This window comes from Macaca thibetana, chromosome 2, assembly GCF_024542745.1.
Source record: "Macaca thibetana thibetana isolate TM-01 chromosome 2, ASM2454274v1, whole genome shotgun sequence".
NCBI lineage: Eukaryota > Metazoa > Chordata > Mammalia > Primates > Cercopithecidae > Macaca > Macaca thibetana.
This window is the reverse complement of record NC_065579.1, coordinates 32,880,744-32,907,428: the sequence shown is the minus strand read 5'-3', so window position 1 is coordinate 32,907,428 and position 26,685 is coordinate 32,880,744. Positions and strand designations below refer to the sequence as shown.

The following is a 26,685-nucleotide window of genomic DNA, read 5'->3' as shown; positions in this document are numbered from 1 at the left end:
ACCAATTCAAGACAGTCCCACCCACCACCGTGTTAGTTTGTCCTCTCTCCATTTGCATTCCCTGAGATCCCGTGCCAAAGTAAACCACCTGCACCTAGCCCTTGTCTCAGGTTCTGCTTTCTCAGGGAACTCAGGCTGAGACAAGGTATAACCTTAGGCAATTCATTTATCCTTGCAAGTCTGTTTTCTTAGTTGCAATATGTTTCTCACAGGGATATTGTTAAAATTAAGCTAAATCCTGTACATAAAGCACTTTTCCTGGTGCCTGATCCATGACAGAATCCCCTTTTATGGGAGTCTGTCTTCTATCTGGTAGGGGCAATCTCTTTTTAAAGCTTAGCCATCATCAGCAGCATCACCTTCTCCACCATCATCATTACTACCATCACAACCATCACCTCCTCCCCCCATGCCATGTCACCGTTACCACTACCTCCAAGACTAACACTAACACTTCTTCACCACCACCACCATAACCATCACCATCACTACCACCCCACAACATTGTAACTATTACTGTCATCACAATCACTACCATCACTACCACTGTCACCTCCACCACCACCACTCCCATATTCACCACTGCTACCAACACCATCCTTACCACACCACTCCTCATGCCACCATTACCTCCATTATCACCATCACCGACCACCACTTCCATCACCATCACCACCTCCATCACCATGATCTCCACCACACCACAGTTATCTTCGCCATCACTATCATCATCTAACTAACTAGTCATTGGACAGGACTGCTCTAGCCCAGGTTGAGTCAATTCTCTTTAGCTAGAGAAAATACTAGACATATCTCACTCTGTTGCAACTGTATGTTAGGCCATTCTTGCATTGCTATAAAGTACCTGAAGCTGAGTAATTTATAAAGAAAAGAGGTTTAATTGACTCACAGTTATGCAGGCTCTACAAGCATGATGCCAGCATCTTCTCAGCTTCTGGGAAGCCTCAGGGATCTTTTACTCAGAGCAGAAAGTGAAGAGGGAGCAGGCACGTCACATGGCCAGAGAAGAGCAAGAGAGAGAAAGAGTAGGTAGTAGTGCCACACACTTCTAAACAATCAGATATCATGTGAACTCACTCATCACCAAGGCGACTGTGCTAAGCCATTCATGAGTGACCCACTTCCATGATCTGCCTTTCACCAGGCCCCATCTCCAACACTGGGGATTACATTCCAACATGAGATTTGGCAGTGACACACATCCAAGCCATATCAATCTGCCTCCGCGAAATCTAAACACTAATGTCAAATGTCTCCAGCTAAACTTAACATTGATCAGAATGCTTTGACTAATTAAAATCTTGCAACGAAGTTATCGTTTTCTATAATATGTCTATAATACATTCCTGTACCTTTCTAGGAGTCAAAGTACAAGTATATGTTAAATAATGATAACAAATAACAAATAAAATAAATAACAAATAAAAAATAACAAATAAAAATAAACATATAAGCTGTAGAAACCTTACAAATAAGTTTCTTTTTTCATTTAATGAATACTTTAGGACTACTATGTGGTAAGCATCTTCTAGGCACTAAAAAATAATGACAAGGCCTTTCTCTTTGCAGGCCTTTCTCTCAGAGAATTTTCTGGCAAATAAATAGAGAATTACAATGAAGTGTGGCCAGTTCCGTCATCGGGGAGTGCAAGGAGACCCTCATGCAGTCGGAGATGAGGAGTGCTCTAGGAAGCTTCCTGAAAGAGCTGACTAAAGAAAGAGAAGTCAGCCAAGTGGAATTGGGAAGAGGCATTAACAAACACTCCAAGGAGCAGAAACAGCATAGGCAGAGTCCCCAGTATGAGAGAATGCATGGCTTCCTAGAACCACAAGTAACTGACTACAGCTGCACTATGGCACACAAGGGGGCAAGTCAGGAGAGATGGCAGAAGAGAAACAAGCTGCGAACAGATCCTGAAGGGAGTGTATGAAACATTAAGGAGTTTAGACTCAGTTTTTCTACATAAATAGGCTCCCTAAAAACTTTTTTTTTTCCTTGAGAAGACAGCCTTGGAACAAAGCTAACTCAAATCAAATAAATGCTCCACAAAGGGAGGAAATGTTTTCTGGAAGATTTTTATCCACAACAGAGTGTGGGGTTTGAAGGGTGTTAATATCTATTGTAGGGCTCCTTCCCACATATCTGGGGCTGAAACATGCTGAAGTCACCCCCTTATGTGGGCAGGCATGTGCGTGAATTCCTATAAATGTCTGACCACCGTGTCCAGGGTTTCCTGACAACCTCCTTCCTCCGCATGCCCCGAAGCAAAGGCAGCCAGACCTTTGGCCCTTACTGCCTCCTGGATAAATATCAAGGCTCATCAGCCCTGACTTTGAAATCATCTAAGGAAAGCAGTACTGCTAAGACTAAACCCAACCAGTGTTTCCAGGCCACTAATGTGAAAGCTCCTTACACACAAGAGTAGCAACTCTTTTTTGGATCTGCCGTGTTTAACCCAGCGTACAGCTGGTAGTAAACAGTCAATAAATGTATATTCAATGACCGAATTTAACACTAATATAGTGTCAAAGTCAGCACGGCTGTATTTGATAAATAAATGCTTCAGTATCTGTAAGCCAAAAGAAAGCCTCTATGATATTAGCCTTTTCCACTCATCAGGAATTAGTGGCTCAAAAGAATAATTTTTTAAAATACTCTCCTAAATCTTCTCCTTCACCTTTTATCTTCTTTAGATAAACAGGTCATGAGAGAGTAGAAATGTTCTTCTCAGTAAACGGAAAAAGAGAAACTAGGAAATACAAAGAGCCTGGGAGGACTGAGCCTTCCTAGGAGCCCTGGATGCCAATATATACTTTTTCCTTTTTATAAAAAGACTCCTCAGTACAAAACTAACACAAAATCAATGCTTCATAGACTACATTTGTCATCCTTTCCTGGAATGAAGGCTCTGAACTGTTTTATTAGAAACTAATTTACAGGAAGATATTAGTCACCACAAAGATTAAAGAGAGAAAAAACTAAAATGTTGGTGTCTACCTGAAAGTTCTGAACTTTGCCCCCCTGTAAGAATGAATGATGATAACAACTTTGGTAGATGGTGTTTTCCAAAGATGGCTGCAGCAAAAAAATCTCTCATTCCACCCGCTCTTTTACCTTGCCACACCCCCATCTAGATGGGGTGTCTATGTCCCCTTGCCTTTGAACTTACTTATAACCAATAGAATGTGGTGGAACCAACATAATGTGACTTTCCAGGCTAGATCATAAAAGGCCATGTGTCTTCTACCTTGTTCTCTGGGACACTTCCACACTATCAAACCACAAGCCCAAGTCAGGCTGCCAGGCTCTGTCACAAAGCCAGACCACATGGAGAGACCATGTGGCCCTCTGGTCAGTGGTCTTGGTCTTTGAGTCTTCCCAGCCCCGGTACCATGCACAGGAGAAAACAAGCTTCAGATGATTCTAGCCGCCAGCTGTTGTACCACCCCCAGCCTTTATTTAGTCTTCTAAGTTGAGGCTTCAGACTGTGTGGTGCGTGGACGCACTGCCTCTGCTGTGCCCTTTCCAAAGTGCTGGCCCACGGAATCCATGAGCATAATGAAATAGTGGTTGTTTTATGCCACTAACTTTGGGGCGGTTGGTTTGTTTGTTTGGAGACAGGGTCTGGTTCTGTCAAGGCTGGAGTGCAGTGGCACAATCTCAGCTCACTTCAACTCGACCTCCTGGGCTCAAGCAATCCTCTTACCTCAGCCGCCTGAGTAACCGGGACTACAAGCAGACACCATTGTGCCTGGCTAATTTTTTTGTACTTCTTTTAGAGACAGGGTTTCACCACATTGCACATTTTAGAGTAGAAAGTTTTTAACTGGCAGCTGGCTAAGAAGCCAGTGGGGGAATTCTGTCCTTGCATAGGCTGACCAAGCCTGTGGAGGAACACAATTTCAGTAGTATCTTAATCAGCTCCGGCTGCCATAACAAAATACCAAAGACCAAGGGACCTAAACAACATAATTCATTTCCTCATAGTTCTGGAGGCTGGAAATCTAAAATAAGAGTGCCAGCATTTCCAGGTTCTGGCGAGGGCTCTCTTCCTGGTCTGTGGATGACTATCTTCTTACCATGCCCTCCCATGGCAGAGACCAGAGAGAGGAAGCAAGCTCTCTGGTATCTTTTCTTAGAAGGGCACTAATCCCATCGATAAGGGCCCCACACCCACGGCCTCATCTAAATCTAATTGCCTCCTATAGGCTTATCTCCAAATAGCATCACATTGGGGGTTAGGGCTTCAAAATATGAATTTTGTTGGGACACAATTCAGTAATCCATGAACAATCCATAAACACAGCAAGTAGTTTAAGGATTATTCATAAAATCTTGAAAGTCTGATTGTGGATGCTCAAGACAGGTGTCTCTGTGGAAGGTCTACCAGAGTATCCAGTAGCACCTCCAACCTTAGGCCAGCTCTGTGACATTTACCACAACAGAATCTGTCCATTGTTAAGCACTCAGAGCTGCTTGTCAACATGTCCTCTTTCTGCAGCCTGGGAACCCTCCCCTGCCAAGAGCTGAGACACACCAGGAGAGGGACGAGTTTGAGAAGACACTGGTCTGCACACACCCTTGCTCAGGAATCCCCTTGCTGTTGATTGTTAAAATCCTTGGCCCTTCCTACAAATGGATTTATAGTTGGAAGCAGGAAGCATAGTTTGGAAATTCAGGCTTGGAGAAGACTTAATGGGAACAGCACTGTCTCGGTATCCTCCCTGGTAAGTGGGAGGGAGATCTGCAGGCTTCTCTCCTCCTCAACTCCCTTAGAATTTCAGCCACTCAATCTCCATCAGACTGTGGGGTCCCCGAGCCATTTCCTACAAGTTTGTGAAAAAACAGTGATGTTCAAATTGATTGGGCACACAGATGACATATACACATATATATGTTTGTATACTCACACACATATACACACACAGAGAGAGGCAACATTCATTCTGCAGAATGATGTGGAAGGACCAGGAAAGAAAACAAGCCTAGCCCCATGCCCAACTTCCCACTATTTAGATATCAGGGCCACACTCTGCCCAACCCCAGGAAGCACAATTACTATCAGAGTTCAGGGCTTCTCAAACTCTAACATGTCCACAAATCACCTGGAGATACTAATTGTAATTAAAGGCTGATTGTGATTCAGTAGGTCTGGGGTGGAGCCAGCAAGTCTGCAGTTCTGACAAGCTCCCAGGTGATGCTAAGGGGCCACACACAAGTAGCCAGATCATAATGCGCATGCCTGGTGCCCCTGGAATTGGGCAGTGCACAGCCTCAGAGGCTGTGGTCAGCAGCCCTGGAAGGCATGTTTATCTGCGCCTCCAATCTGTCTGCACCAGCTATGACTGCCTTGCCATCCTTTCCCTCTCCTCCCTACAGGCCGCAGCAATAAAACCTTCACTCCAGCTATCCAAAACATTAGGCCCAGGATTTTCATTCCATTGCATCAATCCCCAGGGAAGCTCTAGGCTGAGTCCTAGTCGTAAACAATCCATCACAAACTAACCATGTAACTTGGACAAGTCACTAAACTTATTGGAGAAGTGTTCTCATCTTTCAATGAATAGGAATACATATGTATACATGTCCATCCATTCAACAAATATTTATTGAGACCCACATATGCCAGGCCCTTAACTGATAGATATCCCAGGTTTTGTAAAGCTCAGAGTACATGAAACTACCTAAAAAGCAGAAAGTACTTCCCATAGAAAGACTTGGTCATAAATGTTCATAGCAGCTTTATTCCTTTTTATTTGTTAAGTGACAAAAAATTATATGCGTAACGTACAACATGATATTTCAATATATGTATAAATTACAGAATGGCTAAGTCAAGGTAATAAATATATACAGCTTTATTCTCAATAGCCAAAAACTAGAAAAAATCCGAATGTCCAAAGACAAGTGAATGGATAAACAAACTGTGGTATAGCCATACAATGAAAGACTACTCAGCAAAAAGAGAATTCATTACTGATACACACAACAACATGACTAAATCGCAAAAATATTCTGAGCAAAAGAAGTCAGACACTAGAGAGTAAATACTGTGACTCTGCATTTCTAACTTTAGGAAATACAAAACTAACATATAATGACAAAAAGCAGGTTCATGCTTACCTCGAGTTGAGAGGGCACAGACATTGATTTTGAAGGGGCACAGAGTTTTCAGAGTAATGGTGCTCACATGGGTGCATAAATTTGTCAAAACTCGTTGAACTGTATGCTTAAAACGTGTACATTTCATTGTTTGTACATTTTACTTTAACAAAATTGATATTTTAATATTAAAAAGTCACAGGAAGGACTGCATAAATATTACTTATTATTCATATCGCTATTCTTATTCTTTTTTAAATTGCTGCCCGAGCGCTGGTAATTTATTATTTCATTCAACAAATATTCAAAATTTAATGGGCCAGGCACTGGGGATTAAAACAAAATGTCCAAGACAGGTCACACTGTGGTGAGCAAGACATTCAGCAGCCAACAGTTAAAAGCATCATTTGATGATTGCTAAGAGAGAGAAGGCAGAGGCTGGGAGGAGCACTATCTAAATCAGCTTGGGGAGTCTAACACAGTGTTCCAGAAGAAGGGAGGCTTGAGTTGAGTCCCAGAGGCAGAATAAGAGCAAAGCAGCAGAGGAAGAGATGGACGTTTCAGACTCACTAGAGGCAGGAGTGTTGAGGTCCGTGTATCGGGAGGATTGGGATTCACCGGGTGTGGCTGTGGAAAGAGATGGAAAATAAGACTTTAGAGCGGGGGTCCTCACATTTAGCTGCTTTAGAACTACCGAGGAATCTGGTCATACATAAGTTTCTGGGCTCCATCCCAGAGTGTCTGGGTCAGTAGGGTTGGGCAGGGCCTGGAAATCTGCATTTCTGAGGTTCTGACAGATGATGCCGATGCTGCTGGTGCAGAGACCACTTTGAGAACTCCTGCACTAGATTTAGAAGAGGGTCACAGGAAGCTCAAGGCCCATTCCCAGCCAAGCCTCTTCACGGCCTTGAAATTCAGCACTCAGGGGAAGAGTGGATCATGCTAATGACAGTAAGACAGGGGTGAGTTTAGTTCCCTCCCTGTGGTTCCCATCTCTGCTGCACTGGGCCCCTGGCCTTGAAGCTTTCTTCCTTCTTAATCTCTCTTCTGTGACCCTTCAGGCCATTCTTTGGTCCAGCCGTGTGTGTGAGCACTGCCTCTCCAGGCTTTGCCATTGCTCGCAGCTTCGAAGGAGACAAGGCTTTTACGAGTTGTCTCATCCCAGGTGGATAATCCTCGAGGTCTCCCACGCTCCCTTCCAGACTCCATTCCTGACTTCTCATAAAAACTGTTAACTCCCAGTGGCCTTTTTTCCTTCTCATATAACAAAACCATGAAACAATCTCCCCATCACAAACACCGCCCTGTAACCCCCTACATGTGAAGAGGAAAAAATAACTGTTGGTCCTTGGTTTCTTGGTTATATTGGCTCACTTACTCTGATAAGGGACCAATTTTTTATGTCATTGACAGACTTGGGACATTAGAATTAGAAATGAGAGAGAATGGAGTCATAGGTTTTAGGAAAGAGAAAAAAAATAAAGAGAAATGAGAGAGAAGATCCTAGTAAAAGAGAACACAAGATAAGCTTTGTTTCTAACAGATACAATAACCTTGGCCCATTTGAAATTTAAGTTCAACCACATAAAACTGCCATTTTTGTAGATTAAAAACAGTGGAATATTTGCAAATTCATATGATTCAATGTAACTATATATTCTAATTATATTAAATATGTCCAATTTTACATGTATCTCAATTATTTAGAATATCTTAATTATATTTTGAATTACATATCTTAATTTTATATACGAATTGTATATTTTTATAGATATTGATTATATATATATATATATTTTTTTTTTTTTTTTGAGACAGTTTCATTCTTGTTGCCCAGGCTGGAGTGCATGGCGTGATCTCAGCTCACCACAACCTCTGCTTCCCGGGTTCAAGCGATTCTCCTCCCTCAGCCTCCTGAGCAACTGGGATTACAAGCATGCGCCACCACCCCGGCTAATTTTTGTATTTTTAGTTGAGACGGGGTTTCTCCATGGTCTTGAACTCCTGACCTCCAGTGATTCGCCCACCTCGGCCTCCCCAAGTTATGGGATTACAGGTGTGAGCCCCCGCACCTGGTCGATTATATATCTTAATAGTATTATCCTCTGATTTTAAATACATTTTGACTATATATTTTATTTTATATCCTATACAATCATATAGGATATACATATCAATATATTAGGATATATTAGCTATATTGAGGGTTTTATATATACAAAATCTTCAAATTATGCATCTCGTAATTAAATAAGCTAATTATATATATATAAACCCAATGATAGATCTTCTAATTTGAAACCTATTTTAATTATATGTGTATACATCTGTATATGTATAGATAGATACACATTAGGATATATGTAAAATTACAGTATATTAGAAGATATGTGCACACATTTGTGCCCACTGAATTCAAACACTGGCCTGTAATAAAATCAGGATTATTATTGTTGGTCTTTTGTGGTTGCAATGCAGAAGTATGTGAATTTCTAAGAGCATACCACCACCTTGTGTGTTTTTGTGGAAATACATGTGAGCATTATAACATCTTGCCTTCAAAGGGATTTGCAGTCATTTATGTATTTATGTATATGTATGTTCTTAAATTTTTTTCAGAGACAGGGTCTTGCTCTGTTACCCAGGCTGGAGTGCAGTGACACAGTCATAGCTCACTGCAGCTTCCAAGTCCTGGGCTCAAGTGATCCTCTTGCCTTAGTCTCTGAGTAGCTAGGACTACAGGTGCATGCCACCATGCCCAGCTAAGTTTTTTAAATTTTTTTTTGAGAGATGGGATCTTGCTATGTTGCCCAGGCTAGTCTCAAACTCCTGGCCTCACAATTCTCCTACCTCAACCTCTGAAAGTGCTGGGACTACAGGTGCAAGCCACTGCATCCAGTCTACAGTCACTCATTTAATAAATATTTAGTTAAGATCTACTGTGATCCTTGCACTGGGATAGATGCAGGGCACAATGATTTCCAGTCTGGGAACTTTTCATGGCAAATTATCTCCACCCTCCAGGCAAAGAATGTAAACGTAAGAAGTAGGCTGGAGATAGGAACTGAGTTGAAGAGTAAATGTCTCACATATCTGGGCCAACCACTGCTCAGTTCTAGATAGTTGCTCCAAGAAGGGAGTATGGGCCCTGTACTTGTTTCCAAGAGAAACCAAAAATTCAAACATTAATGTGAAAATCCCTGATTTTTAAATAACAACTTATTCTAATTATTTCTAAATGGCACGAGCCAATGTCATGCATCTGTGGGCTACATTTAGCTCACATCCTGCCAAATTTGAACCCATGGGTTGCATTTTTTATAGTCTGTACTATAGCCTGTACTGTACAAACTTTTTATAGTTTGTACATATACAGACATATACACTTATAATTAAAACCCATGGATTCCCTTTCTATCATTTTAGTGTGGCTTCACAAATGAGAAGAGGTATATGCTGACACCTGGATATCCAATGGTGAGCAAGAACTCAAAAACAGACAGTCTTCTCATAAGGCCAATTTGACCTACAAAAATGGCAATTTCCTAATGCATACATTCAACCTAATATTTAGAAAGAGAATGTTTTAGACACATAATAAGCATGTCACTATAGCATACCCACTCTGGAATACTTCTGAGAGTCTGCCAGTCTTGACTGACAGATTTTTGCAAACCATCTCTATTTTTGCAATTCATTGCAAGAATAGAGATTGGGTAATAAAGAGGAACTAAAACAAGTCAAGCAGTCATAATAATCCCCTTACCAAAGAGTTCAGCATCTCCTTAATCACATGTCAGCATTCAAGGTAGATGTTTAATTGTTAGAGGGAAAAAGTGCTCTAACATAGAGATCAACTACATCCCACACAGTGTTGATGACTGGTTTGCCTATTCACTGTGACAGGATAATTTAGAACTAACAAAACCAAATTAGAACCCACAAGATGACTAAAATTAGTAAGATTGACAGTATGAAGTGTTGGTGAGGATGTGGAGCACCTGGAATGCTCATACATTGCTGATGGGTGTGTAAACTAGTTAAACCACTTGGGAAAAATCGTTTGGTAGTATCTTATAAAGCTGAACGTTCCCAAAGCTTCCTATTCAGCAATTCCACCCCAAGAAAAATGAGGACATATTTCCACTAAAAGACATGCATAAAAATGTTCTTAGCAACTTTATTCATAGTAGCACAAAACCGGAAACAATCAAATGTTCATCAAGAATAGAATAAATAGCTGGGCACGGTGGCTCACACCTGTAATCCCAGCACTTTGGGAGGCCGAGGCAGGCAGATCACCTGAAGCTGGGAGTTCAAGACCAGCCTAGCCAATATGGTGAAACTCCATCTCTACTAAAAAATACAAAAAATAGCTGGGGGTTGTGGCATACGCTTGTATTCCCAGCTACTTGGGAGGCTGAGGTAGGAGAATCACTTGAACCCAGGAGGCGGAGGTTGTGGTGAGCTGAGATCACACCACTGAACTCCAGCCTAGGCAACAGAGTGAGACTCTGTCTGTAAAAAAAAAAAAAAAAAAAAAAAAAAAAAAAAAAAGAATAGAATAAATTATGCCATACTTATATGCAATGGAATATCAAAGATACATTTTAAAAGTCAGACTAATATAGTACATATTATAACTGTGTGATTCTAACTGTATGAAATTTAAGACTAGGTAAAACTAATCTACGGTGACAGAAGTTAGAATTGTGGTTATTTCTGGTTAGAGGGTGGTATTGCATAGGAGGTGACCCAAAGGAGCCTTCTGGAATGTTGGAAATACTTTCTAATTTAGGTATGGTTAAATACATGTACACAAATGTAAAAATGTACTGAGATATACAAGTGAGACTTGTGTACTTTGCTGAATGATTACTATAATTAATTTTTTAAAGATTAAACAGCTCTCTCCTCCCGCCGCCCAAGATGCCGAAAGGAAAGAAGGCCAAGGGAAAGAAGGTGGCTCCGGCCCCTGCTGTCGTGAAAAAGCAGGAGGCCAAGAAAGTGGTGAATCCCCTGTTTGAGAAAAGACCTAAGAATTTTGGCATTGGACAGGACATCCAGCCCAAAAGAGACCTCACCCGCTTTGTGAAATGGTCTCGCTATATCAGGTTGCAGCGGCAGAGAGCCATCCTCTATAAGCGGCTGAAAGTGCCTCCTGCTATTAACCAGTTTACCCAGGCCCTGGACCGCCAAACAGCTACTCAGCTGCTTAAGCTGGCCCACAAGTACAGACCAGAGACAAAACAAGAGAAGAAGCTGAGGCTGTTGGCCCGGTCCGAGAAGAAAGCTGCTGGCAAAGGGGATGTCCCCACTAAAAGACCACCTGTCCTTCAAGCAGGAGTTAACACCGTCACCACCTTGGTGGAGAACAAGAAGGCTCAGCTGGTGGTGATTGCACATGACGTGGATCCCATCGAGCTGGTTGTCTTCTTGCTTGCCCTGTGTCGTAAAATGGGGGTCCCTTACTGCATTATCAAGGGGAAGGCCAGACTGGGCCGTCTAGTCCACAGGAAGACCTGCACCACTGTCGCCTTCACACAGGTGAACTCGGAAGACAAAGGCGCTTTGGCTAAGCTGGTGGAAGCTATCAGGACCAATTACAACGACAGATATGATGAGATCCGCCGTCACTGGGGCGGCAATGTCCTGGGTCCCAAGTCTGTGGCTCGTATCGCCAAGCTCGAAAAGGCAAAGGCTAAAGAACTTGCCACTAAGCTGGGTTAAACGTACACTGTTGAGTTTTCTGTACATAAAAATAATTAAAATTCAAATTTTCCTTCAAAAAAAAATAAATAAAGTACAAATATAAAAAATGTAAAAAGCTTAAGAACAACACCAACCAAAAAAAAACCATAATGTGGAAATTCGGGATTGCATCCAGAGACTGTGTAGATGGAATGGAAGTCTGAGCTGGTGGAACTGCTCTCAAGACAGGCCTAGTTTTATTTTGAGCTGAAAAGGTTCCTGCCTAAGTAGTAGCCATCCTGTTGATGTTTTAAATTCTACTCACACTAATATGGTTCCGTGCCTGGGAAAAATTGTGTATGAACCAACACAATTTCCACTTGTGTAACAGGAATATCTGCTGCAGCAAAATTTCTTTTGAAAAGGGAGAAAACAATCTTATTTTCTATTTCTACTGAATAAACCAGCTTGCAATCATCCGAAGAGAATAAACTTCCTTAATTTGATGTCATTATACATTGAATCTTTGGGAATTTGTGAAGTGGAAGCTCTTTCAAGCTGCTGCTCTGGAAGAGGACTATGAGTACTATTTTAGCCATCAGCCATGCAAAATACATTCAAATCACACCCCTAAAATTCCCAAGTCTCAAACTATTAAAGCATCAGCTTGAAGTCCAGGAGCTTGTCATCTAAATCAGATTCAGGTGAAGATGAGATGCCTTGGTGTGGTTCATTTGGGTGCAGCTCCTTAAATATTACTCCTTTTGATTAGAGCACTGTTAAAGAGACAATCTGCACGCTCCCCCACCCACCCACCCACCCACACACACACCTAACACACAGTGATAAGACGCATAAGATGATCCCCATAGGAAAATCGTACTCAAAAGGTAGGAAGAAGCAAGCACACTGCAATAATTTAGAAAAATTCTGAAATACAGTTTGGTATATGCTTCCAGTTCCTTATCAAGATTCAGTCCTACTGTCTGGGAGTTGTTCTCTGTGAATTTCAAATTCCAAAACACATCTGGCTTAAGGATGCAGTAAAGGATTGTGAAGCTGCACTCAGAGACTGTAAGAAAAAGATGTGATAAACACTCCCATTGCCTATCAATGACTGAGCTCTTCAGAGGATGCTATTGTTGCTTCTGTTTCCCAAGATGATCAGAGTTCAGGAAGTGGAATTCCAAGCAGCTCAGAGGTAAATGAGATAAAGGCTAAATGGTTCTGTAACCATTTCTTCTGCCCCTGCCCTGACAGATTATCCCAAAAGAACACAGTCATGAAGAGTAAAGTGCACAGTTAAGTGTTGTAGGACATAACTTTGTCAAATACTTCATATGTGCCGGGTGTTGTGCTAAAGGCTTTACTGGCATTATCTCATTCAATCCTTCTAAAACCTTATGAGGTAGTTACTAATCTACCTATTTTACAGATGAGAAAATTGAGGCTTAGAGAAGTTAATCAGTGTGCTGAACGTTTGCAAAGTTAGAAAATGGTAACAAAATTGTGAAATGACTTTCTCCATCAATTTGCTTGTTTTCACCATTATAGTGGACATGAAAAAATTTTAATCTCTATGTCAGCAGTCCCCAACCTTTTTAGCATCAGGGACCAGTTCCATGAGAGACCATTTTTCCACAGACTGCGGGGATGGGGAGGGGATGATTCGAGCACATTACATTCATTGTGCACTTTGTTACTACTATTATTACATTGTAATATATGATGAAATAATTATATAATTCACATAATGCAGAATATGTGGGAGCCCTGAGCTTGTTTTCCTGCAACTAGATGGTCCCATCTGGGGGTGATGGAAGACAGTAACACCCGAAGTGTGTTATTTATGTCCAGACTTCTCCATAATCTCATCATGGTTTCTGTCACTACAAAAAAACCTGCTTCAGGAAGGGGAACATCACACACCGGGGCCTATCATGGGGAGGGGGGAGGGGGGAGGGATTGCATTGGGAGTTATACCTGATGTAAATGACGAGTTGATGGGTGCAGCACAGCAACATGGCACAAGTATACATATGTAACAAACCTGCACGTTATGCACATGTACCCTACAACTTAAAGTATAATAATAATAAATAAATTTAAAAAAAAAAAAAAAAAAAAAAAAAAAAAAAAAAAAAAAAAAAACCTGCTTCACAAAGATAGGACGTCGGAAATGGAAGCAGGCTTTTCAGTGCTTTTGTGGCAATCTCAGGCTACCACTTTGACTTTAATCCAGAACGTAGGAAGACTTGAAGTTGTCTCAAACATACTTTTAAGGCCACCATCATTTGCAATCTCAAGCAGTTGATCCTCTTTTAGCACAAAGTTGATTTACCTGGCTTATTCACTAATGGGTTGCAGATCCACTCCTCCCTAGTTTGGGGCTCTTTTGTGGTTGGGAAGTAAAGCTCAAACTCTTTTGAAAACCGAAATGGGTGATCACGCACCAGCTGGGAGAAAGAAGGCCCTGGCTCAGTCTCTTTCAAAATCTCTGCTAATGTTTGAAACATGCCAAAAATCCCAGTGTTCACTTGTCACCCCCATAGTTCCAGCTTGGCTTTGAATGCAGCCACTTTATCTGCTGACTTGAACACAGTTGTTGTTCTCCTGTGAAGTGACAGGTTGAGTTCGTTGAGCAGGTTGAATACGTCACACAAGGAAGCAAGTTTTGAGACCCATTCTGTGTCACCGAAATGCGCTGCCAATGGTGACCGTTTTTCTAAAAGAAATCTCTGGAGCGGCTCGTAACTCAAAAACTCTGGCCAGTGATCTACCTTTAGAAAGCCATCCCACTTCTGTGTATAAGAGAAGACGTGTGTGCTCTGTGTCCATCTTCTCACAGAGCTGAGTGAACAGATGTGAGTTAAGGGTATGTACTTCAATGTGGTTGATAATTTTAATCACATTCTGCAAAACGTTAAGTTCAGGTGACATTTTTCAGCTAGCCAGCATTTTTCTATGGATGACACACTGCATAGACTCACATTCACAAGAGACCTCTTTGACCCAAGCAGTGAAACCAGAAAGCCGTCTAGTCATGGCAGCCACTATATCCTTGCATAAACTGATACAAAATGACCAATTCAGTTTCCTGATATGTAATCATTCAAAGACTTGAATAGTTCTGCAGTTGTGGTATTGGCTGGCAACAAAAGTACCCAAAACATATCCTTATGCACATCCTCTTAAAAAATATATCACACGAAAACAAATATTGTTGCCTTGTTGTCAACATCAGTAGACTTGTCAACCTGGATTGTGTACTACAGTGACTCATTAATCCTCTCTAACAATCGTGCCTCAATACCCTCTGCTATTTCACCAATGCCTCTAGTTATGGAACCAAACAAAAGAAGAACACATGCCAGCTTTTAAACTGCAGCCCCTCCTAAAAGTTCATGACAAATGTCCTTAGCAGCAGGCAGGATCAGCCCTTTTCAACAGTAAGGGGCTTCTTAGCTTCAGCAATGTGGTTAGCCACTAAGAATGACGCTCCGTCTCAGTGCAGACACATTTGATGAAGTGTGGCCTTCAATAATTGCTTCTGTTCTTCATGTTCGCTTTTTTTTCTTTGGAAAAACTCGAAAGGCTTGTGTTTAAATGCAGGGTGCTTGGTCTCCATGTGGCAAAGCAGTTTTGAAGGTTTTATGTCTTCACTGGATAACCGGTCGCCATACAATATACAATGCGGGCTTGGAGAACGTGAATTACCTGTTGCAATGAACTCATAATTTAAGTAGGACTCGTGGTATTTTTTAAATGCAGCTTTCTTTCTGTTTGCAGTCTTAGAGTATTCCGTTGTGTCATCATTGGGTCTTTCCCCTTTTCAAGTAAGTTTTCCAGTGACATTTGTTTTTTACTCATTTTGGTTTGGGTTAACTTGTGGGCTTACCAAAACTGTGACTGAGACAAGTGTGTAGTGTGGGAAAGAGGACTGCAGGCCACGCACTCCACGTGAGGACTAAAGTAAGTACGGGATTCTGACTTAAAGCCTGCCACCAGATGCAACTGTACAATTGAAGTACATCAACTCAGTTACCACTATAAAGCCTGCCACCAGATGCAACTGTACAATTGAAGTACATCAACTCAGTTACTACTATAAAGCCTGCCACAAGATGCAACTGTACAATTGAAGTACATCAACTCAGTTATCACTATAAAGCCTGCCACCAGATGCAGCTTAATTGGCACTTGCCGCTCACTGATAGGGTTTTGATATGAGTCCACAAGCAATGTATTATGGTCTCTGTGCAGTCAAACCTCTCTGCTAGTGTTAATCTGTATTTGCAGCCCCAGCATTAGCATCACTGCCTCAGGTCCACCTCAGATCATCAGGCATTAGATTCTCATAAGGAGCACGCAGCCTAGATCCCTCGCATGCACAGTTCACAGCCGGTTTTGCACTACTATGAGAATCTAATGCCATGGCTGATCTGACTGGAGGCAGAGCCCAGGCAGTAATATGAGTGATGGGGAGCAGCTGTAAATAGAGATGAAGCTTCGCTCACTTGCCCACCACTCACCTCCTGCTGTGCAACCTTGTTTCTAACAGGACAGAGACAATATCAGTCTATAGCCCAGGGATTGGGGACCCCTGATCTACTTTGTCCAGTGAAAACTGAAAGTGTAAAATTGGCGAACTGTATCAATGTCAATTTTCTGGTCATGATGTTGTACTAGAGTTATGCAAGATATTGCTACTGAGAGAAACTAAAGGGCATTTGAGATTTCTGTATTATTTCTTACAATAGCATGTTAAGTTACAATGATCTCAAAATAGAAAGTTTAATCAGAAAGAAAACTAAAACCGTCCTCCAAAGATAGTATCTCCAGACTTATTTTATACCTTTTTGAGGGACAATGCAATACTTTGGACAATGCAACAAGAAAACTGAAGGCTAAATTAATAATTATTATTTCACAATTACTTTATCCATTTAGGCATTTCATCTTTCTTCTGTTGTCCTATTATTTTTGTATTTTTTAATTGTAGCTTGGAATTATTGAGTAATGATGAAATAATTCACAGAATGATAAAATAGCAAAATATTTTAACATGTACAGAAAGATCCGAAAAGATAGCTTAGATTATAAAGGGATCCAATGGGCTCATATGGTAATCGTAAGATAGAATGAGCCTTATTACACATATATGAAAATTTATAAATATATAATTTATACATTTAATACATAAATACATTTATAAATATATATAATTTATAAATAAAAATTTTATCTTGATCCTTTGAAAGATCTCTAATAAAGAACAAAAGTCATTGAAATACCAATCCTTACAAATATTTAGAACCCCTCTATAAAGAAACTCAAATTAAAATTGAGAGTAGCAGTCCACAGTGGTGTACTGAGAATTAAGATAGAAATCCAAACCGTTAGCAGAGCCTACAAGGCCCTACATGGTCTCATGCCTGACATCCCCACCTTCTAAGCCTCTTCCTGCATTTCACTGTCTCTGCTCCAGCCACACTGGCCTCTGTTCCACGTTCAGTATTGCCACGGACCACTGCACAAGCAGGGGAAATCTTTGCTGAGCCCCTAGTTCAGGTCAGTTTCCTTTCCATAAGCTCTTACAAAACTGTTGATTACCTTTGGAGTACTCATCTACATTTGTAATGATTCACTCACTAGTGGCCTTTATTGATTGATTAATGCCTGTGTCCTCTCAGTAGGCCAAAAGCCCCATGAGAGGTGGGCCTGTTTTCACACCACCGTATCCACAAATGTCAGCATTTACCTTCTCTCCTTCTTGAGACTGCTCTAAAATTATGTAAAGGAATTAAAGCACCAAGAAGGGATCAAAATAACAGGATGTGAGCCCAACGTAGCCTGTAGATGTGCAATGTTGTCGCTTAGTACTTAGAAAAACATTTCACTGGCTGGGCACCGTGGCTTACAATTGTAATCCCAGCACTTTGGGAGGCCGAGGTGGGTGGATCACCTGAGGTCCGGAGTTTGAGACCAGCCTGACCAACATGGTGAAACCTCGTCTCTACTAAATAAAAAATAAAAAAAAAAATTAGCTGGGTGTGGTGCTGCATGCCTGTAATCCCAGCTACTTGGGAGGCTGAGGTAGGAGAATTGCTTGAACCCAGGAGGTGGAGGTTTCAGTGAGCCAAGATTTTGCCATTGCACCCCAGCCTGGGCAATAAGAGTGAAAACTCCATCTAAAAAAAAAAAGAAAAAAAAAAAGGAAAATATTTCACTTTACTTAAAAATCAGTAATTTTTACACCAAGATTTAAATTTCTGGCTTCTCTTGATTTTATATATATATATATAATTTATATATATATATATTGGACCCACGTTCCCTTGAACTGTCTAGAGCTAGCAGTAACTGCCCCAACTCACTTCTTCCTAAAATTTGCTTCTCAAATTTGCTCCATACCTTGCCTCAGGGATGGTGCTGTTATCTCCAAAGAGCCCCACAGAGGCCTGGACCTGAAAATTACTGTGCTCTTCAGGGATTATGGTAGATATTTATTTATTTATTTGAGATGGAGTTTCGCTCTTGTTGCCCAGGCTGGAGTGCAATGGCATGATCTTGGCTCACTGCAACCTCCGCCTCCTGGGTTCAAGCAATTCTCCTGCCTCAGACTCCTGAGTAGCTGGGATTACAGGTGCCCACCACCATGCCCGGCTAATTTTTTGTGTTTTTAGTAGAGACGAGGTTTCACCATGTTGGCCAGGCTGGTCTCAAACTCCTGACTTTAGGTGATCCACACGCCTCAGCCTCCCAAAGTGTTGGAATTACAACCTCTGCCTCCCTGGTTCAAGCAATTCTCCTGCCTTAGCCTCCCAAGCAACCGGGATTACAGGCATCCACCACCACATCTGGCTAATTTTTTGGATTTTTAGTAGAGATGAGGTTTCGCCATGTTGGCCAGGCTGAACTCCTGACCTCAGATGATCCACCCGCCTCGGCCTCCCAAAGTGCTGGGATCACAGCTGTGAGCCACCATGCCCAGCCATGGTAGATATCTTAAATGTTTGCTGAAAGGATAAAGTTGTGAAGACAAGCCCCTATGAGGTAACACCTAGCTGCAGTGCCACATACGAACACAAGGTGACAGTGTGCTCTCAGGAATCGGCAGAAACCCAGCACAGCTGGTGATGATCTGTAGTAAAAAGGATGACTTGTCCCACCCAACTGCCAGAGAGGGCAACTACCAAAGACTAACAGCAACATAGCATGTGTCCTAGAGGGTCACCGGGGAAAAACTAAGAAGGAAGGAAGCTTCAAGGCCAGGTACCCAGCACAGCAGAGACGGGACTGCTGGGAGGGAACTAAATTTACCCCGGTCTTTGCTGTTCTTAGCATGATCCACTCTTACCCTGAGCGCTGAATTTCAAGGCCATGAAGCCATGGTCAAGAGACTTGACTGGGAATGGGCCTTGAGCTTTCAGTGACTCCCTTCTAAATCAGCAGTGGTTCTCAAAGTGTGGTCTCTGCACCAGCAGCATCAGCATCACTTGTCAGAATCTGCAGAAATGCAGATTCCCAGGCCCCGCCCACCCCTACTGACCCAGACACTCTGGGACGGAGCCCAGAAACTTATGTATGACCAGATCCCTGGGTGGTTCTAAAGCAGCTAAATGTGAGGACCACTGCTCTAAAGTCTCATTTTCCATCTCTTCCCACAGCCATACCCGGTGAATCCCAATCCTCCCGATACACAGACCTCAACACTCCTGCCTCTAGTGAGTCTGAAACGTCCATCTCTTCCTCTGCTGCTTTGCTCTTATTCTGCCTTTGGGACTCAACTCAAGCCTCCCTTCTTTTGGAACACTGTGTTAGACTCCCCAAGCTGATTTAGATAGTGCTCCTCCCAGCCTCTGCCTTCTCTCTCTTAGCAATCATCAAATGATGCTTTTAACTGTTGGCTGCTGAATGCCTTGCTCACCACAGTGTGAGCTGTCTTGAACATTCCAGTGCCTGGCCAACAGAATTTTGCATATTTATTTAATGAAATAATAAACTACCATCATTTGGTTGGCAGCTTTAAAAAGGGTAATAACATCTTTTTCACCTACAGTAGAATTTTATATACACACATATCCTAACTTAATTTTATATACATATTTAAAATATATAGAATTAAATATAATATTAATAGGTTCTATATATAATTACATGCAGATTATAAGCTCCCTGCAAGTCTAAATTTCAAAACTATTCTCTGCTGTTTCTGACATTTGTAGGACGGGCCAAGGAATTCAACAATCAATAGCAAGAGCCATTTAACCGAATGGAAAAAAAAAAAACCAACAAGGAGCTTCCTGAGCAGGGGTGTGTACAGACCAGTGCCCTCTCAATGTCTGTCTCCAGGTCTCATCCCTCTCTATGTCTGTCTCAGCTCTCGGTGGGGGAGGGCTCCCAAGCTGCAGGATGATGACATGTTGACTATGCAGCTCTGAGTGCTTAACACTGGATAAATTCCACTGTCACAGAGCTGGCCTAAGGCGAAGGTGGTACTGCACATTCTGGCAGGCATTCCACAAAGGCACCTGTAGTGAGTCTCCACCACCAAGTTCTCAGAGTTTTTTGGATAATTCATGATCACAGAATACAAGGTCAATATATAAATGTCAATGCTATTTGCATATACTAGCAACAGTTGGAAATTAAATAAGCAATACCATTTACAACAGCATCAAAAATATCAACTGCTTAGAAATAAATCTGTCCAAAGATATGCAAGGCTTGTGCATATGAAAACTACAAAACTGCTGAGAGAAATTAAAGAAGTTCTGAAGAAATGGAGAAATTGACTGTGCTCATGGATTGGAAGACTCAATTTTGTTGAGACTGCAAATATTAATACTTTGAAGTTTCAATTTGCTTTACCCCTGCCTTGTCTTACTGTCTTCTATTTGTCTTTGTATTGTCAATGTCTAGCTCTGTGCCAGGTACAAAGTAGTCTGGTGTTCACTGAATACATGAACAAGGAATAAGGATTCAATTCCTTATACAGAATATATTAATAAATATAGGAAGAGATCTCAAGTACCTGAGAGTGCAATAAAAGGCTTCCTTCAAGATACATTAGGAATTCTATAAGCTGTGATGGGAGCAGGAACAGAAGTCCTGTGATGAGTAAAACTGTATTTATCTGCTATAGCTTGGGGGTCAGTTTGTGCAAAACAGTGATTGAAACACATATGGTCTGAACTCATGTACTGAAGGACTTTCTCACATTAGATATATTTAAGTAGCGGAGTTGACTTATTCAACATTTTAAAATATTTGTTGAACACCTGCTCTGGAACAAGGCTTGCACTCAACGCTGGGATCAAAGTGGTAAAGACAGGAACCATCCCTGCTTCAGCTATAAAACTGTAGTTGCTAACTTTGAGAACCGTCTTTATTCTAGGCACAAAATCAAATTCTGTGTGTCTTTGTAACAGCCTGATGAGATCGTTGTTATTAAGAAATTCACTAAATGTGAAGAAACAGACTTAAAGAAACTAAGAAATTAGAGTCCCATTTTAAATGCAGGCCAAATGACTGAAAAAAATAGTATAATTAACAAAAAATTAAAAGTACACACTTAAAATGTAGTTTGATGAGTTTTGACAAACGTATACATTTTGACACCACCATTGAGATATAAAACATTCTCATCCTTCGAAACGATTCCTTTAATTCCCTTCCCAACCACTGATCTGCTTTCTAACATCGTAGTGTTTTCTAGTGTTTCTTATAGATGGAATTATACATTGTGTACTCAATTCTTCTTTGACTCAGCATGAATTTGGTGGTGCCCATCACTAATTCATTTTTATTACTGCTGAATTCAGACCTTTAGGGGAGAGAAGACATAAATCAAATAATCACCTAATTAAGTAATTACAACATCATAAAGTTAACCTAAGTACAACTGAAAATACATTACCTTGTTTGTTAACAATGCAATCAATATGACCTTGGTGTACAGTGTGGGGGGGCTATAGGGTCATGATTGAGCTTGTGGGAAATAAATGAAAATAAATGTTAGCGAAGAGTGACTCGAAAGAACCTCTGTTCTCACAGTAATTTTTTTAATGTGTCAGATGCTGGTGGGAGGCACTCTTCCTTAGCTCTTTACGCCCATCCCTTACACTTAACAGAGGAAAGGATCTGTGAGGCTGGTACCCCTTTCCTGCCCACTGTCGACGGCAACACCCTCTCCCTGCACCGCCACCGCCACACAGACGGCGGTGTGTGGGCAGCTCGGACGTGGCACCTGCCCTCAGCCGCCCAATCCCGGGCGCCGCGACGGTCATGTGCACAGCCACAGGCCTTTTTGCCCCGCCCCCGCGGCCCCGCTCTTGCGTGGGCCCGGCCCCGCCCACAGCCCGCGCAGTCCCGCGAGCCTGGCCTCGGCCGCCCCACCTTCTAAGGAGCTCGCGAGGGCCAGGCTGCGCCTGCGTGGGGCGGCTGGTGGGCGGGGCGAGGGCCGCTAGGGCCGCGAAGTGGGGCTGCCCTGTGGGCTGCGAGCCGGGTCTGCACTGAGGGGCGCGGCGTCGCGGTGGGCCCCAGCCCGGCAACGGGAAGGCGAGCTCTCCTCCCTTCACCGCCCAAAGTAAACTTTGTCGCTCCTTCCGCGGCGCTCCCGAGTCCTCGCCGCCGCCGGGCCGCCGCGGTCCGCGAAGAGCTGTCCTGCGTCAGGGCCTCGTTCCCGGCCCCGGCGCGGGGCCTCTGCGCCATGGACGCCACGGCGCTGGAGCGGGACGCCGTGCAGTTCGCCCGTCTAGCGGTGCAGCGCGACCACGAAGGCCGCTACTCCGAGGCGGTGTTTTACTACAAGGTAGGGCCGGGCCCGCCGCTTTGGTCGGAGTTGCTCAGTCCGGAGTCCGGCTTGGGCCTGCGGCCGAGGGGCGGGGTCCAGGTGCCGAGGGAGCGGTCCCGGCTTTCCTTTCCCCCTCATTCGCTTCCCGGCCCTCCTCTTGTTGGGAGCGGCGAGCCAGACTGCAGAGGCCCACGCTGAGGCTGCGGAGTGGGGGGACTGGGTCGCGGCTTGCAGCCACCGCTTCTCCAGCTGTAGTCCTGACTGGCAGATGCCCACGGTTGAGCCGCTTTGGGGGGCAGGTGTTAGATGTGGGTAGTTAGTAGCCAATTCTTGCTGTCACGTGGCTTTGATTTACAGCTAGCGGGAAATGGCCTGTGATATATATCAAAATAATGCATGCTTGTTAAATTTAAAAAGAAAAACCATTTATCATATCATTTGATATACAGTCTTGCGTCCTTAGTGATCTGATATTTTCTGAGAAATGTGTTCTTAGGCCGTTTTGTTCAGTGCTAACACCATAGAATGCGCTTACACTATCCTGAATGGTACAGCCTACTCCACACCCAGGCTGTATGGCATAGCCTGTTGCTCCTAGGTTACAGGCCTGCGCAGCATGTTACTGTACTCAATGGTGTGTGCAGTTACATGCAATGGTATTTGTGCATCTAAACATAGAAAAGGTACAGTAAACATGCAGCATAAAAGATAAAAAATACTACACCAGTTGTGGGGCACTTCCCCACGAAAGGAGCTTGCAAGACTGGAAGTTTCTCTGAGTTGGTGAGTAGTGGTGAGTGAATATGAAGGCCTAGGACATTCACTGCTCTACTCTACTGTAGCCTTTGTAAGCAGTGTACCCTTAGCCTACGCTAAATTTTTTAAAATTTTCTTTCTTCAATAAAAAATTAACCTTAGCTTACTGTAATCATTTTACTTTATAAACTTTTGAATTTTCTTTTTAACTTTTTTGTAATAGCTTAAAACGAACTTATTGTACAGCAATAGAAACTTTTTTTATATATCTTTATTTGGTAAGTTTTTTGTTTCTTTTTTTTTTTTTAACTCTTTAGTTAAAAACTAAGGTACACATTAGCCTAGGCATACACCGGGTCAGGATCATCAATATTACTGTCTTCCATCTCCAATCTTGTCCCACTGTGAGATCTTCAGGGACAATAACAGGAATGAAACTGCCATATCCTATGATAACAGTGTCTCCTGAAATATCTCCTGAAGGACATGCCAGAGACTGTTTTATAGTTAACTTTTTTTATAATAGGAGTACACTAACAATACATAGTATAGCATAGTAAATACATAAACCAGTAACATAGTTGTTGATTATCAAGTATTATGTACTCTACTCTACATAGTTGTATGTGGTAGACTTTTACACCACTGGCACCCTAGAAGGTTTGTTTATACCAGCATCACCACAAACATCTGAGTAAAGTGTTGTGCTATGACGTTTTGACCGCTATGACATGACCAGGCAGTAGGAATTTTTCAACTCCGTTATAATCTTATGGGACCACTATCATATATTAAGTCTGTTGTTGACTGAAATGTTATTTGGTGTGTGATTATATTTTTGTGTGTGGTTTTTTTTGGGTTTTTTTTTCTTTTGCGTATGTGTATATACTTTTTTTTTTTTTTTACAAACTGGTTTATACTGTTTTTAGTAATAACTACACAGTAGTTCATTATGTGGGTGTACCATATTTTGTTTTTTTTAAGAGACAGGGTCTTGCCCTGTCACCCAGGCTGGAGGGCAGTGGCCCAGTAATAATAGCTCATTGCAGCCTCAAACTGCAAAACTCAAAATAATCCTCCTGCCTCAGTCTCCCAGTTAGTGGGACTACAGGTGGACACAACCACACCTGGCTAATTTTTTTTTTTTTTTTTTTTTTTTTTTTTTTTTTTGTAGAAATGGAGTCTCTCTGTGTTGCCCAGGCTGGTTTCGAACTCCTGGGTAAGGCGTTCTTCCCGCCTTAGTTTCCCAAAATGCTGGGATTACAGGCGTGAGCCTCCGTGCCTGTCCAGTTTACTATAATTAATTTACAGACTCTTGAGCATTCAGTTCATTTGTTTTTTCAACATCATAAGTAACGATGTAGTTCATATCCTTATAATTAATTCTTATGACTAGTGCAAATTTTTGCCTGAATTTTCTTTTGGATAAATTACCGGGGGCAGAATTGCTAAATCAAAGGGTATGAGCTTCTACAGTCCACTCTCTTCTCTCCAATTCTGAGGATTTGCAAATATACCCCTCCAGCTCTAGCTAGATTTGGAGGGAGCTGTGTCCTTATGATATTGTCACCTCTTCTTTTAGAAAGCGTATCAGACTTTGATAATACTGTACAGTACTAGTAATTTTTTTCATAAGTGTATGTGCTGTCAATAAAGTATGGTTTGTTTCAGATTAATATTTTGTTGCTTTTATTTTATAATCTATTTTTTCCTTTTTTCTGAGACAGAGTTTTTGCTCTTGTTGCTCAGGCAGGAGTGCAGTAGCGCCATCTCAACTCACTGCAACCTCCACCTACCGGGTTCAAGCGATTCTCCTGCCTCAGCGTCCTGAGTAACTGAGATTAAAGGCATGCACCACCTAATTTTGTGTTTTTAGTAGAGACCGAATTTCTCCATGTTGGTCAGGCTGATCTCGAACTCCTGACCTCAGGTGATCCGCCAGCCTCGGCCTCCCAAAGTGCTGGGATTATAGGCGTGAGCCACCGCCCCTGGCCTGTTTTTTTCTTTTTTTTTTGATATGTAACGTACATAGTTTCAGGGTACATGTAATTTAATACATTAATATAATTTTTAAGATAAATCAGCATACTTGGGATAGCCATCACCTTAACTACTTCGCAGCTGAACTGTGCAGCAATTATTACTGAATATTATCACTTTAATATTTATGCCAGGAACATTTGAATTTAGCTATTTTGAAATGTACAATCAAATATTATAAACTCTGGTCACTCTCCAATCTAACAGTAGGTCTCATTCTATTATAATCTGCTTTATATTTAAAGAGTTTTGGTGCATTTCAGAATCCTTTCTTTTAGACTTTTTTGACAATTTCACAAGGCATTGTTTAAGAGAAAAATTGTGTGTGTTTTGTGAAATAGCTTTGACAAATAACAGGTTAAAATAGTGCTATATAAAAACAGATCTTATTAAAGCAAAAGAAACTACTGTGCACTGCCCCTTGTTTTCCTGTAGGCTTACATATATGTCACTTAGGAAGAAGTTTTCATCCTTGAGAAAGCCAAAAAAAGTGTTTGTACTTCTAGAAATTATTTATATAAGCTTCATCAGTTTAGTATTTAGTGTTTTCTGCCCAGTCCTCTCTATAAGCTATTTCTTTCTTGTCACTTTTGAATGTAAATGAAATGAGTAAAATAAAATTGGCACCAGCAGTTTTTTAAATTGGCTTTATTTTTTTTTTTTTTAGAGACAGGGTCTCATTATGTCACCCACGCTGGCGGGCGGTGGTGAGATCATAGCTTACTTTAGCCCATTCCTGGGCTAAAGCAATCCTCCATGCTTAGCCTCCTGAGGAGCTGGGACCACAGGTGTGCACCACCATACCAGGCTCTTTTTTTTTTTTTTCCAGAGATGGGGATTTCACTATGTTGCCCAGTTAGTCTTAAACTCCCGGCCTCAAGCAGTTCTCCTGCCTCAGACTCCTAAGTAAAAAAAGGCTTTTTTTTTTTTTAAAGCAAAATAATTATTTGGAAATTAATAATCACATACAAGATAACTGAAGGGGCAATATGTGTGTATTATCTACTTATATAATTTACATGTATCAAAAACATTCCATTTATTGGATTTAAGTATACCTATAATGTATTTAGATAATGATGGCATTTAAGATATATTTAATATTTACATGTAAAGTTATACTTTCCTCCTCCGAAATATCTGAGTTATGGAATCTGAGGAAGTCATATCTTTTCTACCCCACTGCCTTTAGGCTGAATTTTCATTGTGGTTAAAACTGTACTTTTTTCTTCCTTCCGTCTTTCCTTCCTTCCTTCCTTCCTTCCTTTTTTTTTTTT

The 26,685-nt window shown here is 41.7% G+C and overlaps 2 protein-coding genes and 1 long non-coding RNA gene across 4 annotated transcripts in view; 2 read left to right on the top strand and 1 right to left on the bottom strand.

The window, feature by feature from the left end:
- The window catches only part of LOC126947030 (60S ribosomal protein L7a-like), a 428,366-nt gene extending 416,447 nt beyond the window's left edge, over positions 1 to 11,919 (top strand). Inside the window, exon 2 of the mRNA XM_050777721.1 lies at positions 11,031 to 11,919. Coding sequence (XP_050633678.1) covers positions 11,053 to 11,853 — 801 coding nt within the window. The 5' untranslated portion in view covers positions 11,031 to 11,052 and the 3' untranslated portion in view covers positions 11,854 to 11,919. The remainder of the gene's footprint in view (positions 1 to 11,030) is intronic.
- A 9,560-nt stretch (positions 11,920 to 21,479) lies between these two features.
- LOC126947003 (uncharacterized) lies at positions 21,480 to 22,039 on the bottom strand. Its single transcript, XR_007722864.1, has 3 exons — positions 21,942 to 22,039; positions 21,737 to 21,807; positions 21,480 to 21,643 (listed from the first exon to the last, which is right to left on the bottom strand). It is a non-coding gene; the product is annotated as an uncharacterized LOC126947003 (long non-coding RNA).
- Positions 22,040 to 22,263: 224 nt separating this feature from the next.
- The window catches only part of CAPN7 (calpain 7), a 47,685-nt gene continuing 43,263 nt past the window's right edge, over positions 22,264 to 26,685 (top strand). Inside the window, exon 1 of one of the 2 annotated variants that reach the window (XM_050777715.1) lies at positions 22,264 to 22,630. In XM_050777715.1, coding sequence (XP_050633672.1) covers positions 22,529 to 22,630 — 102 coding nt within the window. In that variant the 5' untranslated portion in view covers positions 22,264 to 22,528. The remainder of the gene's footprint in view (positions 22,631 to 26,685) is intronic. The other variant, XM_050777710.1, reaches the window with a different exon arrangement.